This window comes from Lagopus leucura, unplaced genomic scaffold, assembly GCF_019238085.1.
Source record: "Lagopus leucura isolate 7727_CA_CO unplaced genomic scaffold, USGS_WTPT01 Super-Scaffold_739, whole genome shotgun sequence".
NCBI lineage: Eukaryota > Metazoa > Chordata > Aves > Galliformes > Phasianidae > Lagopus > Lagopus leucura.
This window is the reverse complement of record NW_024962255.1, coordinates 19616426-19635831: the sequence shown is the minus strand read 5'-3', so window position 1 is coordinate 19635831 and position 19406 is coordinate 19616426. Positions and strand designations below refer to the sequence as shown.

The following is a 19406-nucleotide window of genomic DNA, read 5'->3' as shown; positions in this document are numbered from 1 at the left end:
GAAATTCTCAGCACTGAATATAAAGCTAGAGCTGACACAGAATTTTACTTCAAAGGAAAAAAAAACAATTTAGAACACCTGACAAGGCAAGAACATAAGATGCAGGACATAGCGCCCACAGGATAGAACAACTGACAGCTAAGTTTCGAGAGTTGCAAGACATGCTCACAGGATAAAAAATAACCATTTTGGAAGGATTACATGTATCACAACAAGTAATTTTGTTCCTAAAAATTCTTTATTGCAGCCTATCTCAAAATAGATAAAAAATAAATATCAGCTTTAATAGCAAGCAAAAATAGTTCACAGAATCACAGGATGGTTGGGTTGGAAGGGACCTCAAAGCCCATGCAGTCCTACCCCACTGCCATGGGCTGGGTGCCCTCCACCAGGTAAGGGTCCCAGGCCCCATCCAGCACGGCCTTGAGCACCTCCAGGAATGGGGTACCCATAGCTCTCCAGGCCACAGAGAGTGTCCAACTATCCTGAGTAAAAAATTCCCTCCTAATATCTAATCTAGATATCACCCATTTTTAATTGTCTCCTTATTAATACCAGAACTGCATCTTCTCATCTACTGTCGTTCATAAAGCTGCAAACAAATTAAAAGCATGTTTTTCCTGAAAAACATTATGACAACTTAGTAAGAGCACTCTGATATGCAGACAGACTAGAATTTCCAGTATTTATTCCTACTGAAATACAGATAAGCCTATTAACCTAAAGACAGGTAATAGGTAAATGGGGCAGGAAGTTTTTTGCTAATAGATCTGCCTCTGTGCTTATGATAAAGATATTTCAATTTGCAGCTTTTTAAATTCCCTTTCAAAATTGAGTCTCTTAGAAAGGCACCCTACGTCATTTTGGTAAAACTGGTAACTAAGTTATTTAAGCAGAAATTCTGCTTAATGCATAAGGACCACCTCTTGCACACCAATCTCCAAGTTGTATGTTAGAATTACTGAACCTGAATTGGCTGTAAGACGCTTAAAAACAAGATGGTGTTTATAGCAAGAACAGATACCACTGAAAGATTCTCAAGTCATGCTCTAGGTATTTTTTTCAGAACTAAGAAAGCAGATGATTTCAGACAAACAGAACATTTGTTTCTTACTTTCAGATTACAGACAGGGAAGAATACCATGTCTCACATAATAGGAGAGAACAACCAAACTGATGCTGAAAAGTTTCTAGATCAACCTTCCAAATAACATCATCCATTTCTCATCTTTAACTTACTTTATTTTTCCTCAAATGGATTTTTCATAAGTTGCATCAAGTTTCATCTCTATTTGCTTACAAAAACACACGAAGGTATGAGCTTCTGTGCCCAATAAAGAAGAGATGAGAGAACCTGAACCATGTAACATGAACCACAGGCATCATATATCAGTGAGCAGTCACATTACTGCTCTATTTCACATACAGTAACAGATCCACAGAACGAAAAGCAGCAAAGTTGTGCTATTCCTGTTTAACATCAACCGTGGGATTACTGAAGATTTTTCAAAGAGGCAGATGCATTGGACCAATTTCAGAAGCAAACCAGTCACAGCAAATGGAAGATATAACACCACATAACAAAAGTTTCAACAGCTGCACCTTTCTACAGTTCCAGTTTTATACTGGAAAGTATGATTAAAAGCATCTGGAATTCTGAAGTGCTACTGCTCATGTGACTTAGAGATGGGAAAAACTCTAGAGGATATCAATTTGTCAAATTTATACAGTGTTCAAAAATAAAGATTTAAGTCATTTTAACAACTGTTACCATTAAGTAGGATGCACAACAAGCAAAGGTAATGCTAGAACTTGACAGTAATTTACTCTACCTTCTGCTATTCAAGAACATGCAGTATGTTAATAAACAATACTCTATCACTTGAAGTTGTTAGTGAGATTTATGTGTGAAAGTTTGTTTTTGTTTTTTTTTTTTTACTAATGGTATCTAATGAGTTGATGGTTAGTGCCATAAAATATTCATGCTACTGTGAAAATGCAATGTTTGTTCTATTTTTAATGAGTGCTACATAGTCCCATGCATGGCATTGAATACAACTAGAAAAAAAAACGTATTAAATTCCATACCCCTGTGTTTAACAGACTGAGAGCAGATATTGACGCAAGACTGCCAGAACTGTCATCCTAATGAGAAAAACAGAAGCAAAGCCTTAGTGAATAAATGAAGGAAAAGACCATTATAATACAGCAACATGCAAGCTGAAGTTTAAATTCAAGTGCTTATCATCAAGTGCTTATCTTTAAAAAAATAGATGCAGCCGCTCCTCCTCCTCCAGCCCTCAAAACACAAAAAAATACAAAGACTACACTCTTGAGCAAGACATGTATAAGCTCCCATTAGGTTATTTTTTATTTCATGTAGTTTATTCCAACAGCACCTTTTCTCAAAAGATCTTTTTCCATAGCACTTTTCTCAAGTGAATAACAAAAGGTGTTGATGCAACATCCCTCCCCTAGACCACACCACCTGTAATCATTACACTTAGTTCAGCACTACCCTCAGCAGGTACACTGTGAGAAAGGAAAGAACAAATCATGGTCTAGAATCTGACATTCCAGAAACTGTTAGCTCTGAAGCTGCATCTTCATGATTCATTTTTCCTCCCATTTATCTTACACTGCATTTTGCACCCAACTGAATGCCTTTAACCCTCACCTTCCAACACCATGGTCTGACAGTATTTCTACATTGAGAGCTCAGAAGTGCACCACGCTTCAACTTCACCAACAAGCTGCTGAGAACCTGGACATGGTTGTGAGGCTCTAAATAGTCACTTGGGATATAAGGGACAGATTTAAGATTATAAATAGCAATGTGCAACCCTTCGTACTGTATTTGAACAAGGTTATCAGGCAAAAGCATGTCCAGATACAGCAGACCCTATACCTACACAACCAAAGCTCCGCAGGCTTCCATTCTAGATTGAACCCAGCGATCTAATGGAAAAGTTCAAGCTTAAAAAGGAGTGCCTAAACAGATAAAGCCATTGTTCAGAAGCATTTTTTTACAGCACTAGAAAGAGTGAGAGGAATTAAGCTCTTCATCACAAGTTCAGTGTTGTTACTGACCTCTTTCTGCACCATGCATACCATAGGAGAAAAGAAATCCGAAGGCTTCCATCTATGCTGCCACACTCTCCTTTTCAGTATGGAAATACTATGCCAGCCTCAGAAAGCTAAAACTTATACTATTTTTTTTTTAATGTGTACATCTTTACCATGTCAAATGCATCTTTTTGCTAATTTCTGTGCTCTTGGAATTTGATATAGCCAACCTGAACAATGACTTTCCTACCACAGCATATCAAGCTTACCCTGCAAAACCTTAATTCTTAAAAGAAAACACAATTCTCTTGTCACCCTTTTGCTAAAGGAATTCAAAGACCCAGTAGAAAAGGAATCATCCTGTCAAAAAGCAGATTCAGAAATTCTCAACAAATTTTCCTTGTCAAAGCAGATGGGTAAGTCTTCGCAACTGGACTGTATTTTATATACTTTCTGCAAACAGAGGAGCATTTGAGATCCTACAAGCTTCATTACCACTTTGTTGACAAGATAATCATTACTGAAGCCTAAATTACAGGGGAAGGTCTTTGAAACACTTCTAAATACAAATGTTTTACCTGTAGTACAGCATTTCTCACTGCACATACACTCTGGAAAGATGACAGATGTTTCTTGAGAACCTAACTGCCACATCTGCAAATAAGAACGTCACACTCTTTTCACCCCTACTAGCAAACTAAATGCTACTTAGGTGCTATGTGATCCTTGCAAGACTAAACAACATTGTCCATCCCTGTCTCAGGGAAATTTGTTACCAATGTATTTCTGACTGTATTTGAACAGGCAGAACTCTTGCCTTTCTCCTTCTTCCTTTCCAGCAGCATGTGCAAGATGAGCCAGCGTGACCTCTATCTAGATAAAAATCACTCACGGAAAACCTTTCAGCCTTGTATCTATGTACTTCTTCCAGATACCCCATCCTTAGATTTGCTGACAAACATGTCATGCACTTTTTAATGCACAGCTTAAATTGAAACCACAGTGACTGGCTTGAAGCATTACTATTGCAAGTCAGAAGGCCCGAGCTGTCTGAAGGCTGATTGAAAACACATCTGTTCCTCTGAAGAGCAGCCTCAGACAATTCTTGGCGCTGGGAGACCATGGGAGTTGTGCTGATTCAGTGAATGATTTCACTGTTAGATTTCAGATGGGATATAACAACATTGGAAAAATATGCACAAGTTTATCAGCCCTCAAATACAGGTGGTGTTTCTGTTTGTGAGCTTTTGTTTGTTTGTTTTTAAGATTTCAGAGCAAGCCAAACCCACTATTTTCAAAGGTTAGCTGTAGGATAGAGACTACATTAGACAACATCTAAATCACAGTTAGCATTTAATTGATGGCCTACAGTTAATAACTTGCCATTTTGTGTACAAGGTGACAGCTTTTGGAAAAGATTATTTTACTTTACTTTCAAAGAAGCAATCAATAAATTACTGCAAGTTTTCATATGTCAACATGAACAGAAGTCCCCCCTCACATAAGGCTGTTACTGGCTGTACTCCGTTAAAAGTCTTGATGAAGTGAAGCATATACCAAATCCATTTCTGTGCTTTGCAATGCATTTTCACACATTTTGAGTTCCCCTTACTTTGGGCATATTGGGCATTAAAGTTTCACAACTGTAAACAAATTAATAAAAAAATATTCAAGAGTGCTTTAACAAAAGAGCTAAATGAAATGGTTTGATATTGAGAATCATTTTGATCACTAATACAGATTTTTCTTTAACCATAAGGACAGAAAATTAAATTCAGTTTGCTTTTTTAAACAGAACTTGCCCTTCAGTCAGTACACATCATCCTGCAAATCAGTTCTGGCTTCAAATGCTTCTGTGTTAAAATACTTCAGAGGTCTAATTGAAAGCAGATTTCTTTACAGACTGAAAAGAATGTACCCAACTGATCATTAATGACCACATACATCTCGTAACAGCCAGTTTTATTAGCTGCAGTTCATGAAAAAGGCACACTTCCTAAAACTATCAAATGCACGTGACATTTGCAATCCTAAAGTGTTGCTATTTTCCCTTTTTATAAAAAACAGCAAAGGAAGGAAGCCCAGAGGAGGGAGATGTCCAGTAAAAGAGTTGGCCTTAATCACATCCTGCCTGGGCAGCTCCAAGTCCAAGGGGAGCAGTGCATGCCAGCAGCTGAGTGCCGGCAGGGGCAGCTGCCAAGACCTTTCAGCCTCTGGCCCACTTGGAGTTTGAGCACTGCACCCTGAGCATGCTGATGGCAGCGCAGCTGCGAGGGGCTCTGCCACCTCCACAAACATGCAGGCTCAGCAGCGTGCTTTGGGTAGAGCAATTATCTTCCACATATGGTATGAAACTACAGAGAAATTTACAGTTGCGCTCATCAGACAGTCTCTGAAGACAGAGCTGGCAACATTGTCGTCTGAAAAATGCCTGAAAGAGTATCCCAAATTAAGTTTCCAGACTTTTGGACGAAGTTATTCAAGACACTGTAATCACCACCGGACTTTTCTGCAAGGGCATATATAGCAACTCCCATTGACAGACTTATTAATTTAGATGCAATTATGAATTTACTGTCATCCTCACCAAAACAAGTAGCAAGGGAAGCTTTCACCAGCCAGGACAGAAACATGGAAATTTAAGACCAAGGCTCATCTCCAATCAGGTAGCAGAATAGTGGTTAACAGGACAAATGAAGCTTGTATCAGCTTTTACAGGCCTTGTAACTGCTTTCTTGCCTGCTTCCCTTTTGGATGCATCCTCAATAGTGAAGAACTGAGTTTGGGGACCTCAGTCAGCCACTTGCAGAGCAGATGCTGTTTTCCACTCACTGTCAATAACAATGTGTGCCTATATTCATTCTAGGCTATGGCCAGATTAACAAATTTGAATCCTTTTGATAAAAATTTTTGCCATTTCTTCAAAGACACAGCACAAGGAACTATTCTGTAACTCTTACACATATATACAAGACACTTTATGTTAAATATGGATACATTAGGGTTCTCTCTCACTTTAACAATCAAGTTCTCAGATACTGTAGATCTAACTCTGTAGTTAATATGCCACTAGTTATGATCCTTACTTTCGTAAGTGTGGATTCCAGATCATGACGCTTTATCTAAAGACCATACATGCTTTACCTGATTTAGAACCTAATAATATTACCCATTATTGACACAACACTCCAAATTATACAAATCCAATCTTAATTTGGCAACCACTCTAACATAAGCCACATGAATAGCCTTCAAGACAAACTCAATCATGCCTAAAGGCAATGCACTGTTTAAATATTTCTGCTTTTCTGACACTTTGGAGAAGTTAAAAAACTCATTTTAAAATAACAGTTTAAAAGAAAAACAGTCACTAAGAAACAACAGGATAAGAAAAATATTTGTGCAGACTTTAAGTCATTTGTCAAACAAACATCTTCATTGCTAGAAAATAGGAAGCAGATGATTGGTAAGCATTGTGCATATGTTCATTTCACAAGATGGACGAAACATCTGGATTTTCAGCATGGTATTTTCATAGCACAAGGCCAAGAGCATTCATCTGCATACAAACTAAACACACCTGCCCTCTCCTGCCAAAAAATAAAACATTTCTATGAGAAAAGTATATTTGAAAGCAGTGAAAAAGCATCTAGTTTAATTCAGAGTATATGGTACTTGCAGCAATCTCATCATTTCCTTATTTTCCTACATTTCACTGTGTGACAGCTCTCATTACACTGAAGTCCTTCAAAAAGAACCTCTTATTTTTCACTTTAGCTGCTCCCAAAAGGCCCTCTTTCACCACGAAGCTCTTTCTAGAAGATGGCTGAACACTGCTTCATTCACAGCTATTTGCACCTGCCAAACACATCAGCTCATATGGAATTTAAGAGAGGAGACAAAGAAAAAAGCAGCTCAAGAGATTCAGTTACTGTTTTCATTAACACAAGAGACATTCATATTTCTTAAGTGAAAAAACCTCTCAGCTTTGGCACTGTATGTTAACTTTATTGACACATTACCAATTCCTCATCTTTAAAGACTGAGCTGTTTTTATTATTATTTCAGCCACTGGAGTGAAAATGCAGAATCGACAAAGTAACAAAATTTGGCATCAAGGGACAGAAATTGGAATTACTTTTCTCTAGTACCCTTGTAAATCCCAAACAAGTTCAACTTGCACTGCTGCAATTATTTTTAATTTAAAAAAAAAAAATGCTCAAGTGAGATTTAAAAAAACTAAGTGAAAGATGACACGAATTCTACGCCATTTTTCACCAGTTACCGACATAACAAGTTTACAGGCAAGAAGCAAGGACTACAGAAAGATGAGCTAGATCCAAAAAGATTGGTTTTGTAACACTGTTCAAGAATGCTTTTACAGGATAAATTCTGCTAAATTATTATCTAGCTTGAAACAGTTAGCTAGCTAGCTTGAAAACAATATAGAAGCCTAATTAGGATCCTATTGAACAAAACAGGCAAATTAACTCAGGATTGAACCTTAAAGGAAGACTACAGTATTTTGCAATCATTTAACCATTACAAAATTGTACCATGTTAAATGAGGCAACATTTTATGGATAATTAGTAAGAGTGTTGATGTTTTGATTTAAACAGCCATAAAACAGTGTTAGTGTTTACAGAATTTACACTTTCGAACACGTATCAATGCTTTATAAGCACTGAGGTGTGCTGAGGAACATAACAGTCATAAAATTCCAACTCCTCCTTCTCAGTAGCTAGCATCCTTTAGACGCAGATCCCACAGAACACCCTATGGCCATGTAGCAGGAATGTGGAGACAACGGCAACAGAGCTGCAATACCTATGCATTAATTCTTCCAAGCTTTCTGCCTAGAGTCATGCAATGTCCACTCACCTGCTGAATTATTTTGGAGTCTTTTGGAAGGTTTTCCCTGGGGGGCACTTTTCCAAATAACTTCCAGCCAGGAGCACTTTGGACAGCAGGTTTGAGTTCCTTTGTCCTTTTAGTGAAAAAGTTTCTGGGGGGAGGGAAAAAAAAAAAAAAAAAAAAAAAAAGGAAGGTTTTATTTTTGTTTACTGTGTGCACAAATATTTTTATTCACTTCAAGTTTAAACTCAATTCACCACTACAGAGATTTACTGCTCAGCAAACACAATGCGCTACCTTCGCTTTCTCTTTAAAGTAATTAACTTGAAGTGAAGTAGCTTTCATTGCAGTCACTTGGATACTAATACAGAATTACTTAACATTCAATTTAACCCTGGAATCCTAAGCTACTCTATGCAACACCAAAGCTGTTTCAGCAATACCAAACACTTCCTCAACTGTAAGTTCAGAGCATGCAGCAGCTTCTACACTTTCGCATGGTGTTTGACAACAGACTATTTGAAAACTGAAGAGCAAAACTCTGGAAGTCCCTGTGCAACACACTGCAACACAGATTTAAAAAAGAAATGAGGAACTACTATATTCACTAACATTTTCCACAAACTTTGTTAAATTTCTTGAACTTTTGTAACATGGACCAGAAAACCAGGGAAAACACACACAGCTCCAGTTTAGCAGACATCCTTTGCCAGTGGTTAATGCAGTTACACTCAAGCAGACAGATGACCCTGCTGCTGAATTACTTTGCAGAAAGCCACCCATCACGTGGTCACAGTAGGAACCATTTTTTTCCTGTCTTCTGTTCTAAGTCCAAGACCCTTCCTGATACGCTTTCTCTAAGTTACACCGCTTGCCTCTTTCCCTTTTGCTGTCTCCTTGCACTCACTGCAACCATGCAGGTGCTGCACACACTATGGGATGCTGCCTGCACTACCTCACTGATGCCCACCCAGGGGCAACTGGAAGATTTAACCCTGATGGCAATCTGTCACCATATCAGAGCTGGTTTATGATTAACCAGGAAGCTGGTAGATTTAAAAGTACAGCATGTAAACATACAGAAGGCTTTAATATCTCCACATTTTAAAAAAAGCATGTTTGTGGCTCTTAAGAAACTTCACTAAAAAAGAAAAGCACAACCCAACACTACAAAAAGCTTTCCAGAATACAGTTCCACGTGTTCTGTGGTGTACTGAACTAACAAAAGGCCTGTTTTTGCTTTTCCATGAAGGCACAAAAGAAACAAATAGTATATTTGATTTAGAATTCCATAAAAGTCTGAGCCTTCTGAAGGTAAAAAAGCTGATCAAGCTTTGCATCATTCGTCAGAATCAACCTCACACAGGAACTCTAATCCAAGAGTAATTAATGGGCGGTTTACAAATAAGCTTTGCTTAACCCAGGATGGAAGCACACTCTTAATACATTATTTTGGCAGCTAACAGCATCACATCTTCTCATGTGCTGGTGACAACAGGGAAGCCTCACAAAAACGCTGTTTAATGAACAGCATCTGTGAATGCTTACAGATTGCATTCACTGAGCTGCAGGAAGTGCACTGCATTTGCTGCTTAGAATATTCATGAGATCTGCAGATCCTAGGAAAAGTCCCAGAAAACAGCATTTTGATAAGGAATCTCAAAATCCACCTGAGAATTTCAAAACTTCTTGACAAACCTACACTGCGAAACTGAGCAATGATGCTTGTTGAAGAGGAACAGAGACGTTACACTGACTCACTGAATGAAGTTCCACTTCACAGAAGCCCAGGGACAGTCGCGCAATGTTTTCTCCCTTCTAGTTGTATACTGTATACACGCTAGTGCATAGAAGTGCTCTCAAACCATACACCTGCTGAAGTACCAGAAGAACAAAACCACCTCTAGCCACAGAGTAAAATATCATCGATACCACATAGCAAAACACCTATGCTTAACAGGGTTTGGGTTACACTACCATTTCCCACAGTCACACAGCTACAGCAGCTGCAGTGACACACACAGGTGCATTGCTCTCTCCTTACCCAAGGAGGCTTATGCCCTCCTGGTACCTGCAGCACACAAATTGCTTGCTTCCATCCTGCCTTTCCCTTCCAAATTACTTTTGCTGCTAAGATAAATTGGTGAAGTCTAAACGCTGCTTGAATAGCACCTTGCTACTGTTACAGTGGAATCAAACATGTCTGTCTTCCCTTCCCACAGCTCTGTGCCATGCAGGTAACAACAGGCTATGAGTGTTTCACAGCTTTGGGCACCCAACAAAACCAGCAGCTGCTTTTCAGTCCGCTCTAAGTGCACACCCTTGGGTTTTCAGCCTCAGAGGAGCCTGCCTGAAGACTCATCATGAAAACAGCTCTGCTGGTGTAGAGATACAGCGCTGTATTACTGATAGCAATCAACTTTATTCACCTCCCATTTGAGTCCAGCAATCTTAACAGTAGCACTAAGAAACAGTACTCACAGCCTTTAACTGCCTCCAGCCCTCTAGCTTTAAACCAAGATGAGGTTTCTAATTCAACCTTCCACTCCCACCATAAAACCACAACCTGCAGCCCATGTGCTACGTGCGGTTAGTCTGAGGGCTACAAGAATAGAGAGGCTGCTGGACAGTGTGGGTATAGAGAAGCAGGAAGTGGCAACTGTGCTGGAGCCACAACAAAAAAGAAAACAGTGAAATGCAGCTAAGTTGCAAGGTAGGAAGTTAAAATACAGTCCTAGCAAGCGGGACTTACTCCGCATTGTTCTTCTAACGTCACTACCCAGAAAACCAGCCCAGCTGTTAAGCCAGCAAGTCTAGCAACACAGCTATAACTAGATGTTCTCGAGGCAGAGCAATCTGACAGCACTCAGTCAGCTAAGGCACATGGGGGTCCCAGCAGGGCTTTGCCTCCTCCATCAGAGTAGAGCCAAGGAACCATTCTACTTCTTTTTGCATATCAGAGAATCAAATCATCACAACTCCACCTAGGGAAACACTGAGAAAACAAGATTTGAAAGCGACAAGAACCAACAAAGGAAGTGAGAGCTGGTTCTATTTTCCTTTTTAATGAACATCCTAGTATCTGATATTAGACACAGTATAAGACAACTTTCTCACATTAAATCCAATGAAGCGAGACACCAACGGGAAAGAAACAGCATCACATCCATCATCGTGAGCTTCCTCTCTCCCTCCCACATAACATTTTGTTACAGAATCGTGAAGGCTCAGGAGGGGAATCCAACATGGAAATAATGCTGCAAACGAGCACCCTGCAGGAGTACAAACAGCTCAGAGGGTGGTGTTGTGTTCTGGATTTTCACTTTGGCTTTGGTTTCATTTTTTGTTTGCTTGGTTTTGAATCTTCTTTTGGGTTTTGTTTGTTTGTTTTTTATTTTAACTAAAATGACAAAAAAAGAGTTAAAAAAAACACTGGAAAGCCAAACTAGCCTGCAATAACATGAGTACGTTAAAATCTACCAACTCCAATAAAATTCCCAGATGAATAAAAGCAATCTGAAGTAAAAAGTCAAACTCACTGAAATACTGAGTACATAGGATGATGAAACTGATTTTGCATCTCCACAAAAACACAGTTCTGCTTGTGCACACAGTCTGTTCTTACTTCATTTACAGTTCATTTTTAAATAAGCTTTGTAGGTGTATAAAATAGGTCTGTGACATCTAAACTGGCAGAAAAAAGTTGTTCGGGAAGTGACTTAGATGCACTTGGTAGTGCTTATCCAGATGGCTGTGTGACTGAAGAGTTAGAAGAGGTATATTCCAGGCTTTTTATAGACATTAAGGCATTAAGTTCTTGTAGGACCGAGCTCACAGCGTTGTGGTTTCTGGTTTCTTAATGAAACACGAATCAGCAACACCATCAGAAATGGTATCTAAAGCTTCAGCCTAAATTAGATATACCTGAAATCTCATAAACTGCTAGCTGTGAACAACTGAGTAGGGAAGGAAGAGATTTTTGTCCACTTGCTGAGGACACCCAGACAAACAAATCACCATGGAGCTGCACTGAAGAACCTAAATTTGATCAGCTGTACCATTCAGGTTCCTCCTGGCTGATACCAGTACCAAAGTGGATTTACAGACTCTGGTAGCGAAAGGTTTTATTACAGACACAAGAACATTTTGGAAGTTTTATGAGTAGGCAGCGTTTAGCAATACCGCAGAACACCCTGTCCAGAACATTCACTGGCAAACAGTGTTTTAAAAGTCTGAATGATGCTTCTAACAAAGAGGTGTTGCACACGTTAGCTTTATAAACTGGCTCAAGTAGTCAGAAACACAGGTAGCAGAAGGTGAATTTCAGGATGCCCAAATACCAAAAGAGTAAAGAACGACAATGAGTGCAGGCTCACAATAATTTGAGTGAGCTAGCAAAACAGAGCTGTGTGCCAAGCTCCTCTATCACCTTCATATTTAATTGGGCAGCTCAGCAGCTCTTCAGGCATTGTACCTAACAAATGCTATAGTTAATCTTTTGTAACAGTGACTGCCACTTGCCCATGCAGTCTAACTCAAAATCCTACATCACAGAGGTGTGACACACGGAGAACTTTTACTACCCAGTCGAGCACCTGTAGCTACTTCTTGAACAACCAAGAAAACATACTCCTGCCAAGCCACAGCTGGTTAGCCAGCAACATGCCCTGAACAAAACAGTATCAGAAGAGCCCTTTCCCCACCCATCCAACAGCTGCTTCAGCTCCACTAAGGGGAAGCCCCTTTTCTTCCTTGCATCAATAACGTCCCATATGCCTTTGCTGTGTCCATTCCCACACTCTATACCTTACAAGTCAAGCCATCCCATACCACTCATCCCATAAAGCCAAACATATATGTCAGTCCCTAGCTTGACAAGCTGCAGCGGCTCATATAGGATGGGAAGATAGATACCAGCAGTAGATATGAGGCATTCCCTTTTTTATCTGACAACAGAAGTTCTTACATCTATTCACCAAGACATCTCCAATTATCCCCAACCTAATAAGGCAAAACTACCTAAAACCATTCTCATTGTGACTCACTTTCATTAAGATGAAGTCAGCAGCTTTATCACCAACACAGGCACTGTACTGAAAGTCCAAAGCCTCCATTCCAAGATACATTTTCATGACCAAGGTGAGATGTCTTCACCTCTGACACAGCCTACAGATCTTTGATCCAAGTTCAGCACAGGGCAGTATCATTCAGGGACTGCCCCTGAGCTCATGGTGCTTACTGCTCCTGGCAGCCTGATTGAGCCTGAGCAAGAAAGATACTCTGCACGCCACCCCTCAGCTACCTACAGAACAGGAGGAGCAGCAAGCTCTGCAATCTGCTCCACTTCCCTTTCACAGCTACAAACCGCCCAAATACCTCTGGTAGCTGATGGCTTGTTTACCTAGTAAGGAATTCTGGCATCCAGCATACAAACATCCTCATTAATGCCCAGCAGCAGCACAGACAAGATCCTACACTGATGGCTGCACTAGGAACTGAAGTAGGAGAGAAAACTGAGCATTGCTGGGGATGACCCAGCCACAGCTGAGTCTCCCACGTTGCAAAAAGCAGAAAAGTAGAATCAGCAGCTCAGTATGCTGGTCACCCTTCTCCTACCACGTCTTACTCAGTACAAACCAGACCCTGGTGACAGAGGGGGCAGCAGCAGCAAGCCTATCTGAAAAAACTGCCAAGAGCTTCCTCCCACAGGCTACAGGTGTTATTCTCAGTATGAAAAAATACTCATACCTGAAAAATTCATGTATGAGTTTTCCCCTCGCTGAAGTCAGAAGTCCACCCACAGAGCACGCACCCACCATTCACACTGCCATCCCAGTGTGGGGCCAGAAGCACTGCGCTCTGCACAGCTGCCGCCAACACAGTGCCAACCAGCAGCAGGCTTTCTCCTTCCACCCAGCCTTCACTCAAAAACCCGTAGTATCTTCATATAAGAGCCCACTGTGTCTCAGAGAATTGTGACAAACCTGGCTATCAGGATGCAGCATGAAGCAGCATGAAGCAGTATGAAGCAGTCTCACTTCCTTAGGAAGCAATAATAAAGAGGCTGAGAAGCACAGAGCCATCAAGACCCGAAGAAAGCTTAAAGCACTGCCTATCACCCAAAAAAGAAAAAACTCTTCCCAGCTGAAGAGCAAATAGCAAGAGACAAAACACCCTTTAAAAACTATACAACACAAGGGTTAGGAGTGAAACTTTGTCTAACAGCTATTTTCAGCTACCAGACCTTGAGAGCTTGCTAGTTTTCTTAAGCTGCTCAGAATGAGTTCACTCCTAAGAACAAAGCTGCTGCCACTTCAATAACTTTGCTACAGCAGAACACTTGTGGAGAGCCTTTATACATGCAGTAAGAAAATCATACAATTCTGGTAAAGTTTTCTATGTGTGCAGTTATTAGCAGAGTTCGAAGCTGAAGCATTTACTACTGTTTGTCTTACTTTGGAGACTGCACTTCCTTAAGTTGCCAATATCTGTCATTCATATGACTGAAAGCCAGAAACTGGCCACCATGTCAATGCAACTTCACAAATAAATTGTTCTTAGTGAACCGTGTGGGAAGAACCTATGGAAAAGTTTACATTTTGATCATATGAATGCTTTTTCTTATTTCTAAGAAACTGAATGTGTCTCTAACTCAGGGAAAAAGAACAGTGGCTGAAGCGATTCTTTGAAGTTTTGGGTTCAGGTGCTCTTTTCCACTTACTCCAGGCAGCTGTAATTCTCAACAGTTGTAAGCATCTGCTGATCACTTCAGTAACAAAACAGTAACAACTACAACAAACAAAAAACTTGGTCTGACAGAAACAGAAAGGTGAGAAATGCCCGCACAATTTCTGAGGGCAAGCTTTGTTTCAGTCCCTGAACCCTTCTTTGTCATTCCTCTTTCCGAAACCAATGTCACCCTATTTCCTTGACCTATTAGAAGCTCTGCAATCCCCATTCCCTTTCTCTCTCACCTCTATCCCCCAGGTCTGGACAAAAAAAGAAAACACAAGTCTTTCAGGACATCAACAAGAAGGTAAAGGAAATACATGAATATAGATTAAATCCTGCAAAATCCCATCGATCAGCTTTCTGACCTTGGCACGTACAGAAGGGTCGGAAGATCTGTGGCAGCAAGGACAGTTCACACTCCATTCTTTTTGGACCCAAATCCCCAAAACAGATGGGCAGTTCCTTCCCTGGAAATTCTTAGCCATTTATGAACCAGAAAAGCTCTGCATACACATAGAACTATCAATTCTATATTCACAAGATGCAACTGTACATGAGGTGTGTAAGACAGCTCAAAGAGCTTCAAGTGCTACTCCATAACAAATGGAAAGTAACCTACAGTCTGCAGTACTCGAGCAGCACTGCTCAGAGAACTGTTTTGCAGACTCTACAGTCTCTGTCAAGGTCATTTTCCCAAGCAAGAAGATTAGCAGCTTGTGAAGAACTACCTACTGAATGAATCACAGAACTGCATTTACAAAACGTGGGCTTGAGCAGTTTCTCAGTTCTTTGTTCCTACAAACATCAACTCCATTCAGCTTTTTACCACCTTCAAGAGTGAAGATTTCTCAAGACTGCTGGGCAGTAAGCGCAGCAGTTCTGAGTGAGGAAGGATGAGGCTAAGGCAGTTTCTATAAGCACATGTATGCCAACACCATACATGCTTTTGCAACCCTACTGCACTGTTGCTCACAGCAAATTCTGAAGACCTACCAGCAGTGGTAATTACAATTTGAGTTCTTTGTGATCTTATCAGAAAAAGAAAAGCTTGTTAGATTAATTCTGGAAAACAAGCATTTGGGAAAATGGTGCTTTACAACAACAAAGGACGTACCACTGCTGTTGTCAACATTAAGCTTTGAACCCAGGGCTCAGAAAGCAATCAGGAACTGTCAGCTACCAGGTACCTACACTTATCAGTGCAGTTCAGGAAGGAACAATAGCTGCAAGAGTTGAGAAAATGCCTGACAAGATACGTGTGAAAAATGAAGTAAAATCACCTTTAAAAGAGGTGCAGGATCTGCAGCCATGGTAATCACCCCTGCCTTAATTCTACTGTCCATTTAATGCCCTTGCTCACTGAATTATTCTGTGGTCAACAGTAAGCCACTGGGACCATCTACAAATCAGCTGAATAACCTAAGAAGAGAACACTGCACTTGTAAGCTGCTATGCAAGACCACAGAGCTCTGAACAGTGCCTACACACAGCTGTGCTACGAACCCTATGCAGGAGTACAACAGAGCAAGAGCTGACTCTCCAGAAGGCACCCAACCGTGGCAGCAGCACAGCGGAGATGAGGGGCTTTGCTCTCTGCTCCATACACCCCACATGAGAGGCATCCCACTTCATACACTGAGGGAAACAGAGAAGTAGAATAAAAAGGCAGCAAAAACTGTTATTTTCCATTAAAAAGCTGTTAGCATTGAGTTGATAGGATTAGCAATTTGGCATGCATACAAGATAAGAACCCAGGGTGAAATACTACACTCCACGCTCACTGAAAAATATCTGCAAGCCCTGTCAGTAACAATTTTTCCGAGATAATGGGAAAGTTTCCCTCCACCTGGAGGGCACAGGCACTCTCCCTGCAGCAGAACCACACAAGGAGCATTTTGCACAGCTGCTCTCTTCCCCCTGCCTCCCCTCAGCAGCTTCTCCTCCAGTTCAGTGACACAAAGACAGAACGTGGATCATTTCAGCAAGCTACAGAGCAGGCCAGGCTGATAGCTAAGGAGACTGAAATAAGCAGCTGGAGAGAGCGGCCTCCTAACCCAGATCTGCCATGGCGAGGGAATTCATCTGGTCAGGCAGTTACAACACAGAGATTTCATACAGACTTGCTCCTCACTTTCACACAGTTCTTAACCAAATAGCAACAAGAAAGGTCCACCTTTTAAAAGAAAGGGCCATATAATTACAGTTATTGGGAAAACATAAGAGCTATTGAATTTCAGACAGCTTGTAAACTAGACAAAGAGCATTACAAGCATGAAGCATCCTATACAAGACACACCTGCATTTAGCACAGCCCACACATTTCCTCCAATGCTGAGAAAAATGTTTGTGTCCTGACAAAGCATTAGCGAGCTGCCCTCTTAACAAAGACTCTTCACAGGATGCTTCCACACAGCACAATCTAAAGTTCAGGAGAACAACACCATTTACCACTCCCTGATGATTTAAACATTCAGCAATCACCTGTGGGGGAAGGTCTACAAGAGGTGGGCATTCAATCATAGAGTGATTTCCAATAAATGCAGTCCCTATTGCTGAGAGTCAAGGCAAAGTTCTCTTTGTGAAGAACTGGAGAAAAACCCACTCACAATGGCAACCATTGGTTTTGAACAAACCCAAGCACTTTAAGAAAGTGAGAAGTCCAGGCTTTTAAAACATCAGAAGTAGGTCAGAAGAATTGACTGCCTCCTTTATTACTACTTTTCTAAGCAATCAAGAACACAAACTCATGTTATTTTGCACACAAGAGCATCAAGTATGAGAAGCTTGGGCTTTAAAAAAAAAAAAAAAAAACTAGTAAGAAAAAAAAAAACTAGAACCGGACTTCATTAATGAATCTCATTGTGGCTGCCCAGTGCTGTACAACACCTTCACCAACACATACACAGAGCTTGGCAGTCCCTGAGGCCAGCACTGCTCACCCGGCACAGCCAGCGGGGCCAGCAAGAAACTATGAAACAGTATCCTGCAAACTCATCCTTCACCACAATGTCACTACCCTGGCTTCTGCCACAACAGATGCAATTAAGTTTTTCCAGACATTATACTGAAAACTGAAAGTGTCCCTGTCTGCTGACAACGACTTCCACGGCACGCCAAGTCCTGGCTTTTCTAGGAGCCAAAGTTCTCCAAAAGCTCTGGAGCAAAAAGCAACAAGGAAGCAAAGGGAAGGCAATGTACTGCAGTGCACAGAAAGTAGGGAAAAAAGGGGACGGGGGCAAAAACACCCATAGGAAACAGTGGGAACAGGGGACCAACTCACAGTCCGTGCTTGGCACAAAGCAGAGGCATAACAGCTGTGCTCACACCACTACGCTCAGTCCTGAGCTCACCTCCTCCCTTTTGCAATGGCAGGCAAAAGAGGCCCATTTCTGTTTGGGATCATGCCTTCCTAATCACTGCCTTTCCACATCAACCCTTTTCAGTTAGTAAATTTAATCTTATTCTGCCTCCTAACAACCCTCTGTGCTACCAGAGCAACTATAACACAACAAATGAAGTCCCGGGGTTTGAAGAGCAAAAGAACAGAAACCAGCAAATGTTAACTCCCATCTTTAAGGACAAGTCCAACAGAGCGTGCTGTAAATTATTACAGCCAGGACGCACCTCCTGCACGGCACGACCAAGAGCTTCTACAGGGAGAATTTCGCCTTATTTACCATCAGTTTAATCACCAGCATCCCTGGGTTCCTCCAGACAGCACAGCGCTCTGGTTCACGCAGCGGGCTCACACGTAAGCGCACCGGCTCCGTAGCGGTGACAGCACTTTTACCTCCGAGCCCCGCACACGGCCCCCGCGGGGCAGAGCCGCGGCCCAAGGACCGGAGGCGGCCCAGGGCGGCCCTCCCGTCCGTACCTGGTGAAGAACTCGGCCAAGCTGCTCCCGGCACCGGCGATGCCCGCCCGCCGTGCCCTCTCGGCCGGTTCCTGAGGCGGCTCCGGGGCGGGAGGCAGGTGCTCCGGGGCACTGCGGCGGCGGCTTACTTCGTACGTGTTGCGAGAGTTCAGGCTCACGTCCGTGAAGGCGGGGGCGGCGGGGCCGCTGGGGGGGCTGCCTCCCGCCTCGCCCCGCAGGCAGCAGCTCCGCAGCGGCTCCTCCAACGCAGCGCCCGCGGCGGTGCCGCCCCCCGGGCCAGGCGGGCAGAGGAGGAAGCCCCCGTTGTGCAGCTTCGCTTCCTCTTCCTCGCCCTCCTCCCGAGGCGGCGGCCCGCCCGGCAGCAGGAAGCCGGCGTCCCCGTTGGTCATCCTCCCGCGGGGCCCCACGGCGCAGGCGGCCCCGTTGGCGGCCTTCTCGGGGCAGCGCCGCCCGCCCGCCGCCGGGCCCAGCGCCGCCAGGTACCGCTGCAGCAACCGCTCCCGCCCCGCCGCCGGCACGCCGCTCCCGCGGCTCAGGCCCCGGCTCCCATCCCGCTCCCCGTCCTCCTCCTCCGCCTCCTCCTCCGCCGCCGCCTCCTGCCGGCCCGCGGGAAGCACGGCCGCGCCGCCCGGAGCTCCGCCATCGTCCGGCCCCACCATTTGCCGCCGCGGAGCCCCGCAGGTGCCGGCGGCGCAGCCCCCCCGCGGCGCGGCGGAGGCCGAGGGGGGCGGGGCGAGGCGCGCTCCTCAGCACCGGCGGCGCCGCGATCGCTGACAGCCGCCTCTCTGCGCCCGGGACCGCGGCCTCGGCGGGGGGGCAGCGAGCCCGCCTCACGCAGGCGCGGGGCCCGCCCCTCGGAGAGACACCATAGAGAAGGAG

At 42.9% G+C, this 19406-nt stretch overlaps 1 protein-coding gene across 1 annotated transcript in view; it reads right to left on the bottom strand.

The window, feature by feature from the left end:
* TBC1D12 (TBC1 domain family member 12) overlaps positions 1–19186 on the bottom strand; it is a 34709-nt gene extending 15523 nt beyond the window's left edge. Inside the window, exons 1-3 of the mRNA XM_042863023.1 lie at positions 18528–19186; positions 7949–8072; positions 2089–2145 (exon numbers count right to left, since the gene is read on the bottom strand). Of these exons, the coding sequence (XP_042718957.1) occupies positions 2089–2145; positions 7949–8072; positions 18528–19186 (840 nt within the window). The remainder of the gene's footprint in view (positions 1–2088; positions 2146–7948; positions 8073–18527) is intronic.
* Positions 19187–19406: the final 220 nt, after the last annotated feature.